Source organism: Athene cunicularia, assembly GCF_003259725.1.
Source record: "Athene cunicularia isolate RWA chromosome 9 unlocalized genomic scaffold, athCun1 chr9_part1, whole genome shotgun sequence".
NCBI classification, from domain to species: Eukaryota; Metazoa; Chordata; class Aves; order Strigiformes; family Strigidae; genus Athene; species Athene cunicularia.
The window spans coordinates 12,047,867-12,066,238 of record NW_020799110.1 but is presented as its reverse complement, the minus strand read 5'-3'; the positions used below and the strand labels follow the sequence as shown (position 1 = coordinate 12,066,238).

The 18,372-nt window shown below is 52.3% G+C and overlaps 1 protein-coding gene across 2 annotated transcripts in view; it reads left to right on the top strand.

Annotated features, from left to right (window-relative positions):
* The window catches only part of BCL6 (B cell CLL/lymphoma 6), a 9,244-nt gene extending 217 nt beyond the window's left edge, over positions 1–9,027 (top strand). Inside the window, exons 2-9 of one of the 2 annotated variants that reach the window (XM_026854934.1) lie at positions 1,017–1,184; positions 2,280–2,501; positions 2,639–3,622; positions 4,214–4,395; positions 5,465–5,632; positions 7,057–7,187; positions 7,594–7,731; positions 8,671–9,027. In XM_026854934.1, coding sequence (XP_026710735.1) covers positions 1,024–1,184; positions 2,280–2,501; positions 2,639–3,622; positions 4,214–4,395; positions 5,465–5,632; positions 7,057–7,187; positions 7,594–7,731; positions 8,671–8,814 — 2,130 coding nt within the window. In that variant the 5' untranslated portion in view covers positions 1,017–1,023 and the 3' untranslated portion in view covers positions 8,815–9,027. Of the gene's footprint in view, positions 1–1,012; positions 1,185–2,279; positions 2,502–2,638; positions 3,623–4,213; positions 4,396–5,464; positions 5,633–7,056; positions 7,188–7,593; positions 7,732–8,670 lie in introns of both variants that reach the window. The other variant, XM_026854935.1, reaches the window with a different exon arrangement.
* Positions 9,028–18,372: the final 9,345 nt, after the last annotated feature.

Genomic DNA, 18,372 nt, shown 5'->3' with positions numbered 1-18,372 from the left:
CGCCCCCTTCCCTTTACCATGTTGAATGAAATGTTTCATTAGACCCAGCTGGAATTTGTTTTCAGGAGAGCAGCTGCTCTGTGGAAAATACTGTACGTTCATATGCCACTGGGGAAGGAGGAGGAGTCAGGCTTGTGGGAGGGGGTTGATTGATCATGGAGAAATTTGGTGATGAAGATGCAGATTCCAGCCCAAACTTCAGGCACAGGGAGATGTGGGTTCTCCTGAGTGCTAGTTGGGAGAACACCTCTGAGATCGGTCAGTGGCTCTTCTGTTGAGGGAAGGCTTTGTGTTCCTCGACTAACCTAAGGCTTGCTCACTGGGAGAGACTGGGCTGCAGTGTGGGTAGCAGCCCAGCAGGTTAGATGAGTTCTACTCCTCATTGCCATCACCAATTCATTGGGAAACTGTGGACAGGTCTTCTCCAGCATAGCCACCACTTGGGAGCAGGAAGGTAGTTTGCTGGTGGGTGAGGGCTAGTGCTCCACTGTGGGCTCGATTTTCCAGATGTTGAAATCCTTCAGCTTTAGTTGAGACATTAAGGCTTATTTTGATTCCCATGGCTGGATTTACAGCCAGACGGCGGGTGGGTGAGGGGGATGGCTCCTGAGGAAGATCTGAAGGCTAGGAAGCTGTGTTGGGAGCTTCATGGAGATAAACCTGAGTGGTGGTGGGAGGAGTGGGCTGGGGTGGAGCTGCCATGGGCGAGGCAGGGAGAAAGAGCAGTTGTTAGCCAATCCTCAGGAGGGTCTGGTTGCCTTTGCCCGCCAACTTTCTGGGTGGGACTGAAAACATGCTAGGTCTCGCTGTTGGCCGAGAGACCTCGTTGAGCAGACTGGCAGGTGGTTGGCATGGTGCAGGGCTGTTTGCCTTGGGACCAAGTTGCTGGTGTCCCTACCAGCAGCAGCTGGCTGTCTGAACACATCCCAGAGCACCAGCTGTCTCTTCACTGGGTTTAGGGTACTTGCCTGGCTACTTTTTCATTCTCATCCTCCTCCTGCTTCTGTTTCAAGCAGACTCAAGATGGCCTCACCAGCAGACAGCTGCATCCAGTTCACCCGCCATGCGAGCGATGTCCTCCTCAATCTCAACCGCCTTCGAAGCCGGGATATCCTGACTGATGTTGTCATCATCGTGAACCGAGAACAGTTCAGAGCCCACAAAACAGTCCTGATGGCCTGCAGGTGAGAGCAGGGTCCCCTCACTGCCTCTCTTCCGTGCTCCCTCTGCTTTTGGCTACCAGCAACACTGCTGCAGCCTCAGGACGGCTTGTGGTGTTTACAGACAGGGAAACAGAGACAGAGAAGCAGATTTGAAAGGGACTGCTAAGAAATTTGTACCTGTAATAGGATTAGAGCTGAGACCTTTCGCCTCCAGTGCAGTGCTCACACCTTTCTCCTTGCATGCTCACACCTTCCTCCTCCTTGCGTGCCCACATCTGCCCACACACAGCACATGGAGACAAACAACAGCACAGCAGACGAGAGACACATCCCTGAAGGCAGAGCACAAATGCTCCGCAGGGACAGGACAGGAGAGGGGAGGGAGGGCTGGATGCTCGCGGGGGTGAGCGAGTCCTGTGTGACTGTGGTGTCCCCTGCTGCTGCTATTTTTAGAGGTATTCCTCCCTGGCTTCCAGGCCACTGGCTGTACCCACCTTTGTTGATTTTTTTGCAAGCCTGGTGGGGTCTGAAATCCCTTTCCAGCACCTAGGATTGCTGGAACTGCTTCCTAGTGAATACTAATTAACATCCCACCATTGCCTAGTTGAATTATGGCAGATGCCTTCCAGGGTCTCCTGCTGATAAGGTATAAAGATTTGAAAAAGCCAAGGTTTGACTATTAAGACATCTGAAAACTGTTTTGCCAACATTTCCTTTTTTTTTCCTTTTTTTATTTTTTTTTCCTGGTTAAAGAGTGAGCATGGATGCCCCAAGAGGCTTCTGAAAGAAATGAGTCACAGTGGGAAGGGGGTGGTGGTAAGAACAGCAACACACACAAAAAAAGGGGGGGAATTTCTAAATGGAGGCAGTGGGGAGTTGTTGAGCAGGTGAGATCTAAAAGCAGGCTGTTCCAGTTGCGAAAAGTGCAGTGCTGAAGACGCTTACTAAGCTGAGAAACCAAGCTTGATAATAAGGGTGAAGCTCAGGGAATTCTCTAATTGCCTCCTCCTCCCTTTCCGTTCATGAACCCCTCTGTGCTAAGGGATTTCAGACAAATTCTCCTTTCTTCTGCTGAATTGTCATAATGCTCATCTTTCTCCTGTCTCCTCTCTGCAGTGGCCTCTTCTACAGCATCTTCACTGACCAGCTCAAGTGCAACTTGAATGTCATCAACCTGGATCCCGAAATTAACCCTGAGGGGTTTTGCATCCTCCTGGACTTCATGTATACATCCCGCCTGAACTTGAGGGAGAACAATATCATGGCTGTGATGGCCACAGCACTGTACCTGCAGATGGAGCACGTGGTTGATACCTGCCGAAGGTTTGTCAAGTCTAGGTGAGCGCCATGAGTGAACACTGGAGAGCCTGGGATGGTGTGTTTGGGTGGGAGAGGGGAGAACTGACGAAGTATCTGCAGACTTATCCTTGTGGGCTGAAAATGACTGTGTCTCCCTACTTTTTGCTTCGTTCCAGTGAAGCAGAGATGGTGTCTGCTGTGAAGAGCCCAAGGGAAGAGTTTTTGGCTGGACGGATGCTGAGCCACCCAGAGGTGATGGCGTATCGGAGCAGAGATGTCTCTGAGAACGGCATGCCTCTCCAAAATGGGTCCCTCTGCAATGGGAGGGCCTTTGCACCTGGTTTGATCAATAGTTTGTCTGGATCTCCCATTTCATATCATGGATACAGCCCTCTCCCTCTAAATAGCTTCCTTGTGGATGATGAGTTGCGGGAGATGAGGATGCCTCTCTCTGAACTCTCGAGGGCAGGTGCCTTCCCCAAGGAGAGGATCCTGCCGTGTGACAGCTCCAGGACAATCCCCACTGAGTACATGAGAACCATTACCGACATCTCGGCCAACATGTGCCATGCTACCATCTATGCTCCAAAAGAAGGTGCTGCTGAAGAAGCCAGGAGTGACATGCACTACAGCGTAGCCTCTGGCCCCAAACCTGTCGTCCCTTCAATCCGGAACAATGCCTATTTCTCTTGTGACAAAGTGGCCAAAGAGGAGGAACGGACCTCTTCAGAGGATGAGATCAGCCAGCACTTTGAGCCCACCAACACCCTCCTGGACCGCAAGGGACTCATCAGCCCTCAGAGCCCCCAGAAGTCAGACTGTCAACCCAACTCGCCAACCGAGTCCAGCAGCAGCAAGAATGCCCGTATCAGCCAGAACTCCAGCTCCCTCTTCACCAAGAGCCCCACAGACCCCAAAGCCTGCAACTGGAAGAAGTACAAGTTCATAGTCCTCAACTCTCTCAATCAGAACACCAAGCAAGACAGTGCTGACCAGAATGAGATGGGAACCCTCTCTCCTCGCACCTACATGCCCATGTCCACTTGCCAGCAGTCCATGGAGCCAGAGCATCTCAGCGTGCAATCCCCCACCAAGATGAGTGTGAATGGAGAAGACTCTACTATCCCACAAGCAAGCAGACTCAACAATATCGTTAACAGGTAAGATTTCCCCACCCTACGCACCCCCCCCCATCCCCATGAGAGACAGGACTACCTGCATTGTTGGTGAGGGTTTGGAAGTGTGTGAAATATCTGTAGCACTGGACTGGGAAGTCCAGCCATGATCAGGTGGAAGCCTCTGCATTTGGTGGATCACTGCCAGTCCCCACCATAGCGGTGCTAGCCTGAACTGGTGATGCAATTGGGAACATTGGGTCAGGAATCCCTGGCTCACTTTGGCTCTGAAATGTTTCTGGAGCCTGGATTTTCCCAGCCTGGTTTTCACCAGACTGCCTGTGCCTCAAGCTTTTGTTTGGCTGTAAGTGTTGGAAGAGCCAAACTACCAGGGAACAGTATGCCATCCTCTAGACTTGGCTGTTCCTAGAGAGCTTTGAGGTCATTTGGTGATGGGCACCTGAAGGATTGAGGCTCAAGGACCTGTTGGTCAGGGCTGTGCTGTGCATCTCACCACAAAAGCATCCCCATAGAACATGGCTGTCCCTCATGTCTGGAAGGGTGCAAACAAGGCCCCAGTAGCTCAAGCGCAGCCAGAGCCTTCTCACAGCTACGTGTGTTGCTGTCCTTCCACAGGTCCCGGGATGGGTCCCCCCGGAGCAGCGAAGGGCAGTCCCCACTGTACATGCATTCGTCGAAGTGCAGCTCCTGTGGCTGCCAGTCCCCACAACATGCAGAGATGTGCCTTCACACCCCTGGCTCAAACTTTGGAGAGGAGATTGGGGAAACCCAGTCTGAATACTCTGACTCCAGCTGCGGTGAGTCTTGCATCCCTGCTCTCCTTTTTCAACCATCAGGCAAGGCTGTCTGGTCCACACAGTGCCCTGTGTCCAAACGGGCAGTCAGGCCTCTCCCTGATGCTGGTGGATCACAAGGTTCTTTACAGTCCCCTCTTAACTGGCTGAGCAGCTGTGTGCATGCATTTGAGGGACATATGCTTGCAGGAATTGCTTCCTTCCTCCCCTTCCCCAACACCATCCAGATACCTTGAGTTAGTCACCTGCTGCAAACTTGGCAGCTAAGGACAGGAAACAAAGTGCACCCCACCCCACCAGAACCACAGGAGAACAAGCTTGGCAGATTTAATGACCCTAATGGGTATTGGGCAAGATGGTGTGGCTCATGCGTCCGTCATGATATCTTTGTTATCAGGGAGCCCAATATGTACATCTGGAGAAATGCAGATAATGAGGCTTGCAATCTTGTTGCAAAACTCCACAAGCCAAGAAACATGTATCTGTGCACCCATCTGCCTGTAGCTCAGGGAGTGGGAATGCAAAATTGTCACCCATGGTGTGGGCAGAGATCCACAGAGGGGACCCCACTGTGGTGGTGCTCAAAGGTACATACAGCACTTTAGAGTTGGGCACCCTCCTACTGGGGGCACCTGCTTTGTGCTTCAGACAGTGATGGTCTTCCCCTGCTTAAGGAAGCATCTGTACATGCAAATGTTTAAGACCTCTAAAGGTGCTGGGGTTGCCCCAGAGCTGAGCATCCAGCCTTTGGAGGATGCCTGATAACTTGGGTGCCTTTGTGGACCTCTCTGAAAAATGTCCAGGTGAGATGCTGGCTTCTTGGAAGCAGCTTGTGTCACAATGAAAGAGAGATGGCTTGCGATGACTTTGCTTTCTCAAACCGTGTATGTTGCTGCTGCGTGCACAAGGGGGTCAGGAAGTAATGGCACGGTGCAAGCACTGCTGCCCACAAACATCATCTGCATTCAGTTTCTTCCAACACTTGCCCTGGCTGCCCCTCTCCGCCATCCTAAGCACATCAAGAAGCCGGCCCATGCATTGCCCATCTCATTTCTCTCCTCTGCCCTCCCAGAGAATGGAGCCTTCTTCTGCAACGAGTGTGACTGCCGGTTCTCTGAGGAGGCCTCTCTCAAGAGACACTCTCTGCAAGTCCACAGTGACAAGCCCTACAAGTGTGACCGTTGCCAGGCTTCCTTCCGCTACAAGGGGAACCTTGCCAGCCACAAAACTGTCCACACAGGTACAGCGTTGGCCACGGGGACAACTTACTGGGGAGGCTGCGGGTTACTGGGCATGCAGGTGTTTATGGCTGGGTTTATCCCAGGTCCGGCATCCCCTGCTCTATGTCACAAACTGTCCCTGATGGGAAGAGCAAGGTGCTTTGCCTGGCACTGCCAGGTAGCCCTTGGGCAGAGCACCAAACCTGGGAACCGGGGAGCTGCTGCCCGGCCTCACAGCAGGGATGGAGCTCAAGCTCCTTTGCTGTAAAGCACTGGACGCTACTGTTGCTAATGGCATCTTGCAAAATGCATGGCTGGAATCAGGTGTGTGGCCTCCAGGTTACGTTGTGGTAGACTTAACAAAAGTTAAAAATCAAAAGAACATTTAAGGAGGTGTCTGGGATTATTTTTTTTCCTACATCCTAGAAATCGAGATCATATCTAGCCTGGCAGAAACTCTGCTGATGGGAAAATCTGTGAATGGATGGGCTCTGTGAATCAGCACAATGAAAGCTGAGAAAGGAAGGGGATATTAAGGGTTTAGTCATTTGCTGACAAACCTGGGGACTTTTTTTTTTTCATGCTTTTATTAATGCTTAACATGTCAACAGCCAGTTCACTAGCTGGGGAAGGGAAGTCCATGCTGACGACTCAGTGTTCCCGCACTGAATTAGACATAAATTCCCTCAGCCTCACCTGAGCTCCAGGAGAGTTGCACAGGTGAATGAGATGACACAAATGTCAGGGCAGAGTTTGAGGATGTGTGGGGTCGAAGCCTGGAAACAAAAGAGAAAGGCAAGAAGGGATAGACAATGGATGTTTCCTGCTCCATATCGAGCCAATCTTCAACCATCCTAAAGAAAGTAGTTAAAACCTCTTTGCAGCTTCCCCCATCTCTGGGGGACAGCAGCGGTGACTGTAACCAAATAATGACTTGGGAGCTGGGTCACTGCGCATGCCTTGGCTTTCTGCTCTATCAGCTCTTTTTGCTCCTCTAAAAGGTGACAAACAACCAAGGCAGGATGTTCTGGGGACCATGAGGAGCTCAAAGGGAGGCAGGTGGCCCTGCAAGTCTTACTGATGGCTGTAGGGAGACACAGGCACCAGCCACTGTCACGGGGCCGGGAGGAACAATGCTGTTAATCCTCACTGGCACAGCTACCTGACTTTCTCTCTTGCCCTGAAGGCTGCACTCCCAACCCAAAAAAGAAAAAGTACCTGGTGCCCAGGTACCTCCTGAGCTCATCCTGCTGTGGGGACATCCTGAGCTGTCCTGGCTGATGCTGCTTGTCCACAGCCACCTCCAAAAGGGACAGGAGTCAGGGCTAGTGCTTCATGGCATGGGGTCTGGCACCTGAAGGGACTTGGCTTTGGGGAGCGTCATGGATCATGGAGGCTGAGATGCCTGTACTTAATCCCTCACCCTTTCTTTTGGGCTCTGCAGGAGAAAAGCCGTACCGCTGCAACATCTGCGGGGCACAGTTCAACCGGCCAGCCAACCTGAAAACCCACACACGCATCCACTCCGGAGAGAAACCCTACAAGTGCGAGACCTGCGGGGCCAGATTTGTCCAGGTGCATGTGGCCTCTGGGACCTGCAGTGCCTGGGGAGGTGGGACATGGCTGGATCAGAGATGCCTCATGGCAGGGAGGAGGCTGACGGGTCATACTCGCTGCCTTGGGCAGCTCTTCCTGTGGTGGTGTGGGAAAAATAGGGGCCCTAAGGTCTGTGTGGGCCAGCTTGGCTTGGTAGGAAGCCTGATTGCTGGTTTTAGCTCCTCTCCTCCTTTTGCTCTAAGTGTTGAAGCTATCAGACCTCGGACACATGGGTTTTAGCTGGGAGTCAGGGCCACTATTTTCAGGCCCCACTTAGACCTAAAAAAGGCAGCTGGGCAGAACCCTGCTTATGGTGGGATGCCCTTGCTTCCAGTGGGGTGCCCTCATCCCTGGGGCTGTCCTCACCCAATCCTGCTCTCTCTAGGTGGCCCACCTCCGTGCTCATGTGCTCATTCACACTGGGGAGAAGCCGTACCCCTGCGAGATCTGTGGCACACGCTTCCGGCACCTGCAGACCCTCAAAAGTCACCTTCGAATCCACACAGGAGAGAAACCGTATCATGTGAGTGACCCTGCGCTTTTTTTGGGGGGGTGTGGTTAGGAATGTCTCTCAGCCAGGTCTGGGGGAATATGCTGCCAAACCTGGGGGGCTGGGAAGACACCTGGGTGATAGTGTGAGCTGCTGGCAGCACCCCAATGCCCTTCAGCAGCCTCATGAGGCCCCGTGCCAAGGTCACATCCCTGCTCCTTGTACCCCGTCTCCCTCTCGTGCATTAGCCAATGCCGACATGGTATTTTGTCATAAACGGCTGCATTGGAAACACTGACGTGCAGCCCAGGCTGGGTACATGTTAGCTGCTCTTTTTTCTTCCACCCCATCTGGAAGAAGGTCACGCTTCTCCAAATAGCTGTGGCTTAAATTACAGCCACCCGCTGTGTGTGGGGATGGGGGAGAGGAGCAGACAGCCTGGCCTGGGGTCCCCTGTGCTGGTGGCACCCATGCCAAGCAAGCAGCCTGCCCTGCCTTTCTTGCAGCCCTGGGTGCTTCCAGCTCTTTGCTGAGGCTTTTCTGGCTTTCCCTATCTGCTAGAGATGGAATCGGAGCAGGGGTTATCATCCAAACATCCCTCTGGAGCCATCCAGCTCGGCAGGGGTCAAAAGCAGCTCCTGAAATAGCCCTGTAGCTGGTCTGAGCGTCTAGATAAGGAGCTTGGCACTACATCCACCAGAGCCAGGATCCTCTCCTAAGGGACCTCGGCCTTCGTGCATCCCATAAACTGAAATGTGCTGCTGAAGGCCTGGGATGGGGTGCCCCCGGGTGGTGCTTTTCCCATCATGTCCCCAGTTTTCCCTCATCCACCGGTATAACGGGAGTAGCACCCTGGGGTAGGGGACAGAACAGGCGTTTGCTGTGGGACCCCCACCTTGAAGGGGAGGACTTGTCCCCTACCATCCCTGCCACCACGTTTCACACCCTCTGCCTTTGCCTCTCACCCCACAGTGTGAGAAGTGCAACCTGCATTTCCGCCACAAAAGCCAGCTGCGGCTTCACCTCCGGCAGAAGCACGGGGCCATCACCAACACCAAGGTGCAGTACCGCATCTCTGCGAGCGAGGTGCCTCCGGAGCTCCCCAAGGCCTGCTGAAGGCACAGGATTTCCCAGGAGGAGGTCATCTTGGGGTGGGGGGGCGAAGCTGTCCAAAGGATACTTGCAACACTTTAAAATAAAAAGGAAGAAGAAAAAAAAAAAAAAAAATTTCATCATATGATGGAGTGCCTCTAAACCCATAGTGCAGATAAGTGGAAAAACATTAGAAATTAAAAAAAAAAATTACAAATACACGGGTTTTATTTTTCCCAGTTATGTGAAACAAAAAGAAAAATAAAATTATTCAGATCTTACTGTATATAAAACGTAAAAAAGTAAAAATAGTCATTTTAAATGTCTGTGCAGTGGAGTGTTGATAAACTCTGGAGTCTAACCTTCACAGCCTTTGCCGTTTGAAGATGAGGAATGTAATGTAGATTTATGGGAACAGATTTTTTCTTTTGTATGCAAAATGTGTGTTCTTTTAAAGAGAAAGTATGCTATTAAAGAGAGGGCTTTAACTTTTTTAACCAAAGGTGAAGGAATCTATGGCAGAGTTGTAAATATATATAGATATAAATATATAAATATATATATAAAATAAATATATATAGACCTTTAAAAAAGCTATATTAAAAATATATAAAATGCATTAAAGGCTCAGTTGGACTCTGCAGGCAGAAGCCACTCTGAGAATCTTTATTATGATAGAGCACTTAAGGAGATATTTTAAAGTATTGCATCTGTACAAGTAAGAAAATATTTTGTCTAAATGCATCAGTGTATTTGTATTTTTTTGCAAGTGAAGGTTTACAATTTACAAAAAAGTGTGTATTAAACCAACAAAGCTGCAGAAGGAATTTAAAATAATAATAAAGTGTAATTTTTTTTTTGTTCTAGTTCTCAGTCTGTATATATGTAAAATGTGGTTTCGCACGGTGCCTTTCTTTTCAATGGAAGTTTTCAATGTATGGACTATATTGAGCTCAGTTTCTTCAAGGTACAGCCTGATGTTGCAAAAGGAGTTTTGACGGAACTCTCTATCGGGGAATGTTTTATTTTTTTGTTTTTGGTTTTTTTTTTTGGTCTTATTTTACATGCTTGTGTTATAAACAATCTCGGGAGACAGGGTTTGGGCTGTGTCTAAACTGCATTAATGCGTTCTGTAAAATATAGCTGTACAAATAAAAGAATAAAATGAAGAAAAGTGACGTATGATGGAGTGAAGGGTCTGTTCTTGCCTGTCCTTCTCCTGAAGCACCTTGGAGGCCAGTGGGTGCCCCAGGAAGGGGCTGAGCATCTTGGCTTGGTGCAGCCTTTTTCAGGATCAAGTGAAGATGGTCACTGACATGAGGTCAGAGCAAGGCCTGAACACGCTGCTCTGCAGCCTGGTGGGGACGGTCCCGCTGTGCCATCTCCTTCACACTTTCTGCATTTGTACTGAGCAGCCAGCAGAAATAGAGCAGAGCCTGGGAGAGACCTTTTACTGACCAGCCCAGGGCTGCTTCCAGATGGCCGGGTAGCTATTTATATTTCCTGGAAACCGATGCAATTGCCAGAATTGTTCAGGGAAGAAGGCTGCCTGCTGCTCCTCTCACTTTCCAACGCTTGGGGTGACAGGGGGCTGCTGGTTCTGCTGTCTTGTGCAATGTGTCAGTGGACCAGGGTCTGTAACCCCCTCCAGGAACTCACTGGCCGATAGCATCTCTGGGCTTCCAGCCACTGCACGCTGGCTGTGGGCCAGAACTGAGAAAGCCCAGCTTGAGGGAGTCCCCCTGCTCTCCCCCAGTAAGCAGAGGAGATGCTGTGGTCCATTTGGGTGGCTGTATGGAGCAGGGGGGTGAAGCCACGGGGTGACCAGGCCCCTGGGAAGTGGGGATGCCTGGGATGCATGCAGGTGCCCTGTGCTCTGTGCAAGCAACACAGCAGCTCTTTGCTGCTGAGGGCTCACTAGTTGCAGAAAACCGAAGAGCCTCATGTAAAAAGCTGCTTTGAATTACACAGGCAGGACCGGCTGCAACCAGCACTGGTATGGGGCTGGACCACTGCTCATCACGGCCTAGGGTGGGGTCTGAGCCACCCAGGGCTTGTTTCATTTTTACATTAGTCAATTCATGGATAATTCTGGTTCAGGGCTTGGGGGGGGGGGGATTCACTGTGGGGGTCTTGGAAACACCATCTGGAAGCAGATAGCCTGGCTGCTTGCAGGGTCAGATGGGACTGCAGTAAAGAGGAGCTGGAGATGAAGAGGAGGATGAGCTTTTCAAGACACCTGGGGACAGAGGTGTACATGAGACAACCGAGGCAGCCCTGCATGGGAGGGAAATGCCAAGTCGGGGGAGCCAATTTGCAGCACTGCTTTTCAGGACTCCCAACTCCTCCGGTTTGTCTCCCAGCACTCCAGATCTGCTGGCACGTGAAGAAGCCCCCCAAAAAGCAAGGGCTGAGGGCTGAGCTGGAACCAGCCTCTCCTTCCTCCTGCTGTTTGATTTGGCTGGGCAGGATGGCTGCCTGGCAGCCTGCAGGGCAGGCTTTTTGTGGGGTGAGGTCCTCTGGGCTGCAAAAACCTCTCTTTTCATGCAGTCTCCCAGGGCGGGAGCCTATTTCTCAGCCCGCAGGCTGGGTGCACCCCACTGACTGCTCAGCAGGACTGAGCCCAGCACAAGCCCTCACCAGTTGATTCATGTTAGGTACAGGGTGGGAGAAAAAATGGCAACAAATTGGGCATTGCCTAAGCATTGGGAAGAGCAAATACCACCTTGCTCCCTCACTTGCTTCCTCTCTTCAATTCTCCCCAGTATGTTTTTGACGTTTGGTAGCACTGCTTGTCCACACAATGGGGTTTTGACACATATGCTATCCTCATTTGACATACGTACTTAGGTTTCTCCCCTCTCTGTCAGGAGCTGCCTGTCTTTTAGTTCACTACCTCTCTAATTACTGCAGTTGTCACTTGTGGAAGTGGCTGGGCTGGGCTGACAGTTCCACTTGCCCCAGACAAGCAGGCTGCATAGCCACGACCTCTATTTCCCATTGACTTGCTCAGCTCCATTTGCAAAATAAATACTGTATTTTCCTGGATCGCGGCTGCGTTTCTTCCTCCTGACAGTTGTTTGGGTTTTTTTTTTTTAAACAATGATGTCACAGCTTTTCCAGACAGTTCAGCTGAAGCAATAGCAATCTCTCCCTTACTATCTACGGGCCAGAGGTCTGCAGGCATCTGGCACGGCCAGGCAGTGCCAACAAGCTTTGCTCAGCACGGCTGGTGTTTGCAGAGGCGAGGGAGCAGTCACACACGGGGCTGCCCTACACGTGGTTTATGGCTGTGGAGCCCACAAACACTGAACTGGTCAGGCATGCCCATGTTGGTCCCACTGAGTAATTTGCCTTTTGAAAACCCGGCTCCAAATACAGAGTCTGACTCTTGCTGAGCCTCAGAAGAGAGGTCACCACCAAACTGATAAACTGGCTAGTTTCCAGGAAGCTTCCTGGAACGTCTTTGAGCAGCTCTTTTGGTACCCATCTCCTCCTGCCACATAAAGACCTGCCCAAAAGGTGGGGATGTGGTTGAGTTTTCCTTTTCTTCAGATTTCTTCTGCACTGAGGAAAAAAAAAAAAAACAAAACAAACAAACAAAAAAAACAAACACCAAAACCCAAACCTCTCCACACTGCTAGCTCCTTCCCCCTCTTACTTCGGGGAGGCCCAGCAAAGAAATGGGGGTTCAGGTTTTGTGGGGCTGAGCAGGGCTCTAGGGGAGCCCACAGCGATGCTGCGAACCGCTGTGCTGCACTTGCTGCCCTCACCAGTTTAACCTTTTGTCCTCGGGCCTGATACTGGTGCTGAGAAACCTGTGCTGAGCAAACCCACCACTACAGTGTGCAAATGCAGGCACAGGAGCGGTGACTTCCAGAATTGTGAATGTTTGATCGGCGTAGAGCTGGGCTCAAGGACACGGTCGGCGCTCGCTTTCTTCTGGCAGCGTTGCCGGCCCCTGCCCCGCACATCCCGCCGCCCCCCGCCCGCAGCATCCCCGGTCCCTCATCGCCCCGCCCGGCCCGCTGTATTCTGCCGGGTCTCCACCAGAGGGCAGGCGAAGACGGAGTTTAAAGCAAGGAGTCTCCGGAATGACGATATCGGTCCAAAAAAAAAAAAAAAAAAAAAAAAAAAAATTGCAGCCTGAGCTGGGACATCTGCTGCTGTCGAGGAAAATCTCGCAACCGGGGGAAGGTTTGCAGGCAGAAGGCAGGTGCTTGCCTGTAGCTTATCCCCAGGGCCAGCCCATTCCCCCCACCCCGGTGTGGATCTGCTGCGGGCAATGACCCTGAGCTGCCCGAGAGAGGCCTGAGAGAGCCTTTGTAATCCCATGGCAGGATCCTGTGTCGCTGGGGTGCACACTGCCTGTCTGTGGGGTTGGACACATGTGCCCATGGCCACCTGGAGCCTCCTGGTCTGGTCTCTCAGAGAGGGGCCCAGTGTCACAGATAGAGGGGAGGGAGGCCCAAGCTCTTGCTGTGGAGCTGGAGAGTTATAGAGAGCAAGAGAGCAGAGCCCTGTATTATTTCATGATTCCATGTGCTCACCCACCTGTATCCATCATCTCTTGCCTTATGCCAGAGGCTCCTTACAGCATGGACCAGCATCTGTACAGTCCCTAACACAGCCCCGTCCCTGGCTCCTGATAGTCACCGCAGTAGTCCAGGTAAATACCCCGGTACTGTGCTTAGCTCACCCTGTTCACCTTTGTTTCTGCACATTTCCCTCGTCTGACTTCAAGGGGGCTGATTTCAGCCCTACAGATTCCATGGCAGCATCCTAGGAGGCTGAGACTAGGAGTGAATCTTGGGTTAACAGCACCAGAAATCCCGAACACAGCTTGGGCTCTTAGAAACATCACAAAAATTACGTAGCAGGATCCCTCTTCTGTGAACGTCCACAGCCTGGCTCCTCTCCAACTTTGCTACCTGGAGCAGAAATCTCAGAATTCTGTAATTAATGAAGAATCCAGTTCTTGTGGATTTGTGCCCAAGTTTTACTATAGAAACAGCATTTTATCCGGAAACCTCTCAGGGCTGTTGCAAGACCATGTACAATCCTGACACCCCGGCTCACCACCGCCTGCTGGAGGGACACATGGTATCACTGGGCAGGAGTTTCTTCCCTGATTGAGCTCTTGTTTGCCATTATCACTCAGGCATGACCAACTGCTCTTCGGTATTTCCCAGGGCAGAATCACCCCTCCCCAAGCAGAAACCTGCTCTGCTAGGTTTTTGCCAAGCTGCAAGAGCTGTGGGGCTGTGGTAGCTTCCTCACTGCCCCACACCAGCTACATGTCCAGAGCCAGACTGAGGAATTCCATGGCCATGGCTCCCAGATCACAGCTTGGCCCTACTGGGTTGAGTGCTAGAATATAAGAAAAAGAGCATTTCCCTGCTGGCAAGGTAGTGATACATGATAAAATTGTCCTGTTCGTGAAAGCGGAGCTGAGAGGGTCTGGAGAGCATTTTGTAGGTGATGAGCAGGGAGGTGAGGTGTGAACAGAGCCAGGCTTATGGCCGTGGTGACAGCAGAGGGCACGCTTTGCTGGCACAGCACTGAGCGTGCAGCCTGTGCAGCAGTTCTGGGCATTGCTGGCCTGCTCTGGATCTGTGGAGTGAGCTGGAAATGTGGGGGTAAGGAAGCAGTCACAGGCATTCAATGCAATTCAATCGTCTGCAAAGACACATGCCCCGCAGCGCTGCGTCAGAAAGAAAGGAACAGAATCGCCTTTGCCGCAGCCGAGTGGATGATGGATTTATCTGGCTGTGGAATGACTGTAAAAAAATTCAGAGCACACTGATCCCATAGAGGGGCTGGGGGAGGGGCAACTGCTAAATCAATCTGCAACTTATTCGCTGCTCCATGCCTGTGCCAGAGTCGTGAGGACATCTGGAGATCTGCCCTTACCCCCTCCCCAGCAGTACTCAGCAAGAGACAGTCCGAAGATGTATGGAGAAGATGGACGCCCTTTCTCTACTTCCTCATTGCTGGTTCCTTCAGGTCAGAACAAGAGGGTTTTCTGAACCAAAACACATGTTTTCATCTTCATTTAAATGGTATTTTTTTCCTTTAGATTCTCCTTGAAATTAACTGTCAATACTTTTCAGATGGAGAACATCCGAGTCATTCTCCCAAATACTACCTGAGATGACAAAGAATTCTGGCACATTCAACACTTTATCCATCAGCAAGGCTCAGACCTGATGGGAACTCAGTTTCTCTCCTTTAAACAGGCTGAGATGCTTCTAGGGGAACGTTCCCATCAAAGCCCTGGCTCTGGTCCTGCCTCCACCAGCCTCACAACCTCAGCTTGAATCCCAAGAGGGGAAAAATAGCCGAAGTGGATATCAGAGCCTTCCTGAGGCTGCTCTGGCTCAGGAGCCAAGTCATCTCCTGATGGGGCGCAGGACCAGAAAATGAGCACACCCTTCCTTGAGTAAGCATCTGAAATTCAGTGGGTCAAATCCAAGCTATTTGCCTGCAGTAATATTTTTTTTCTGTTGCTAGAGGACACTGGTATAATTCCTCCAGCCTCCCCCCAGACAGAGCTGGGAGAAGGGGGACAGCCACTCAGCTCCAGCACTGAGGGATGGAGTCAGAGCCAACCTGGTCTTCCAAACTTTGTCCCCATGTGTCTGGAAGAGCCACAGTAGCCAGAGTGACCGTCAAGACCAGGGATCCCTGAGGTGGCTGAGCGTCTGGCCTGGCCTGGAACTAGACTGTTCACAGACTTTCACACATCAAACTGCAGCACCACTTCTCCTAGCCCGCAGCCCTGCTGGGCACTATTGTTCTGCAGCAGGATGCCCTGCACATCCCCTTGGATAGATATTAAAATGAAAAACAAAGGGTGGGTGAAGACAGGGGCTAGCAAGGAACAGCTCTGGGCTGAAAGTCTTTAGTAGGGCTGGAATCATACACAGAGGGGCCGCAGGTAGCTGGAGAAGAGTGGGGTACTTAGCAGTCTGGGTTTGGGCAGGACATCAAGAATAGCCTCCCAAACCCCCTTAAGGACTCGAGTCTGATATCTTCCCCCATTTTATGCCAGCATGACCATACCAGCTTCCTAAAAACAGTCCTGTTGGCTCACCCAGAGCCCATTCATCTCAGACTGAGCTCTGCACCTCTGCAAAATCCTGTTAAATGTGTCTGAGTCCTGCTGGCCCCACACAAAGTTGACAGGAAACAAGAAATATGGGGAACTCATCAAGGAGGTTGTTCCTGCACTGTAGCAAGTCCTACATCTCCCATTTCCACATTGGTGTACAGATGGGACCTAACAGTGCTGAAATGTAGCACAGCTTTCCATCCCATGCAGCGGTCCAAGGCTGCACTCCATCCCACTGCTATACCCTGGGAAATACAGGTGCTGAACTGAACCCTGCAGCACATCAGTGCTGATCCGTAACTGTGGAATCTCAAGGAGCTGGTTGCCACTCCTCCCCACTCAGGAGTGATGGGGGTTCCCAGTCTCCCCTTCCCTTTGGGAAGCTGAATGGCAAAATAGTGCCGGGCTGGACACTTGTCTGTTGTGTGAAGTGGCACTGGACGATAGATAACAGCTTTCAATATCCAATGGGGAATCCAAAATAACCCAGTGCTGCCTCCCATTTCCATCTCTTCTCCTCCCTGGTGCGGCACCCAAGCAGGCTGCTCTGTCCTGGGCTGTGGGAGCTGGGACAAGCTGCTGGGGAGTTGGGGTCCTTTGCAAGGTTGGTTGGGGCTGGGCACTGCAGCATGGTGCAGCTGGGTTTTGCTGTGCCAAGGGTGAGAGCTTGGGGGCTACAAAAGAAGTCTATTCCAGTGCAAGTAAACTGGGAGAGCCCAGCTTCCTGCTACTGGCACAGCTGGGACAAGCAGGGAAATTACTGTTACTGGGAGAAACCATCCTTAGGAAATCTCTCTTGAAGGCAGGCAAGAGGGACAGGATAGGTTTGATGCCCTGGTGTTTGCCATGCCCAGGACCAGCTCTGCTTTTCTGACTGCAGGAGGAAAGAGATGTTGGTTCAGCTGCTAGCAGAGGGACATGATGAAGAGAGAATATCTGGGACTCATGACCCTTGGAGGCAATCTGCTCTTTTTGGGTCCATATCCCTCCTGTTGGCCTTGGCAGGAGGCTGTGTCCTGTGTCCAAAACAAGGGAAAGTGTCTCAACCAGAGCAGGGACTGAATCCTCTCTACCAGTTACCCCAGAGCAACGCCAGTGCTAGAAGACAGACAGGGTCCCAGGAGTGCGGGGCTTGGCTTTGTTCAGGTCAGGCAGCTGGGGAAAAGCCGGCTGTAAAAGCAGCACAGGTCAACCCAACCCAGGGGGTGTCCTGGGCTACAAATGAAGGCTTTGTCCTTCATGGGTGTCATTCATGCGCACCATGATTTGGGGAGGATGCAGAGGATGGAGGCGATATATGGTTGCAGAGGTCTGCACAAAGGAAGGGAGGCACCAGACAGGGAGGGCAGTCCCAGTTCAGCCCAGAGGTCTGCCTGGTCTGGAACCAGTGACCAAGTAATTCCTCTTGCTGGACTGTAAAGCAGAGCAGTAACACCTTGGTTCATGCTCCATGCTCCCAGGTCAGCCTCAACAAACCCAGCCAGTAGCACCAGGGTTGAAGTGTGGGGAGGCACATTAATTTGATATGAAATAAAATGTCCTCTTGGAGATTTCTGGAGACATTTGGGTCCTTGTCTCCACAAGCCTTTGACTTTCTTCAGCTGGAAACTGAGATGCGAGAGGGACCCTGAGACCCCTATTCTGGGTGGTAGCAGAGCCCGTTCCTTGCACATCCTGCTCTGCTCCTGCCAGGTGGGAGATAGCTGAAGAGGCCCATCCTTTGGGGTGACAGGGGCTTGCAGCAGCTTTACTCAGTGTGGGCACCTGCCAGCTCACGGGGACAGGCTGGACAAGTGGGGGACACCGACCTTCCTACTGGAGCAGGCTCATCCCCGATCGGGCCAGCAGGTCCACTGACCCTGGGATGGAGACGGGGGTCCCTGCAGGCTCAGCCAGGGACCTGCACGCCCCGGTCGAGGCACAGACTTTTCACTGCTCCCCAAGCTGCAGAGCTTTAGCAGAGCCGGGGCACAATCCCGGGAGGCTGCCGGCTGCCAGCGGAGCTGCCCCGACGGCCGGTGGATGGGAGCAGGGTCTGGGCAAGGACCAGTGCCAGAGAGCCCCACATGGACCAGAGAGGCAGAAGGGACCCCCGGGAGCAGCTCAGCATGCCCCACTCCCTGCTGGAGCCGGGGGCAAATCCGCCCTTGAAGGGATCCTTTCCAGCTCCCTGGTCTCTGCAGGCGTTTCTTACCCGACGGGGCGGGAAGCCGCTCCAGGGTGAGGAGCTTTGGTACCGGGACTGCTGGGGGGGCTTATCCCTCCGGCACGGGGGTCAGACCTGCGGTGAGGGCGGTGCACAGCCGGGACCTCCCACCGCCGCGCCGGGGGGCTTGTGGCTGGGGAGGAGGGAGCGGACGAGCAGGGTCGGGGGCTCCAGAGGGGCGGTGATTTGGGGAGAAAAGGCGCCGGGGGCCTGGGGCGGCAGGGGGGCGGCCGGAGGTGGGGTATTCGGGGGGGCACCGCGG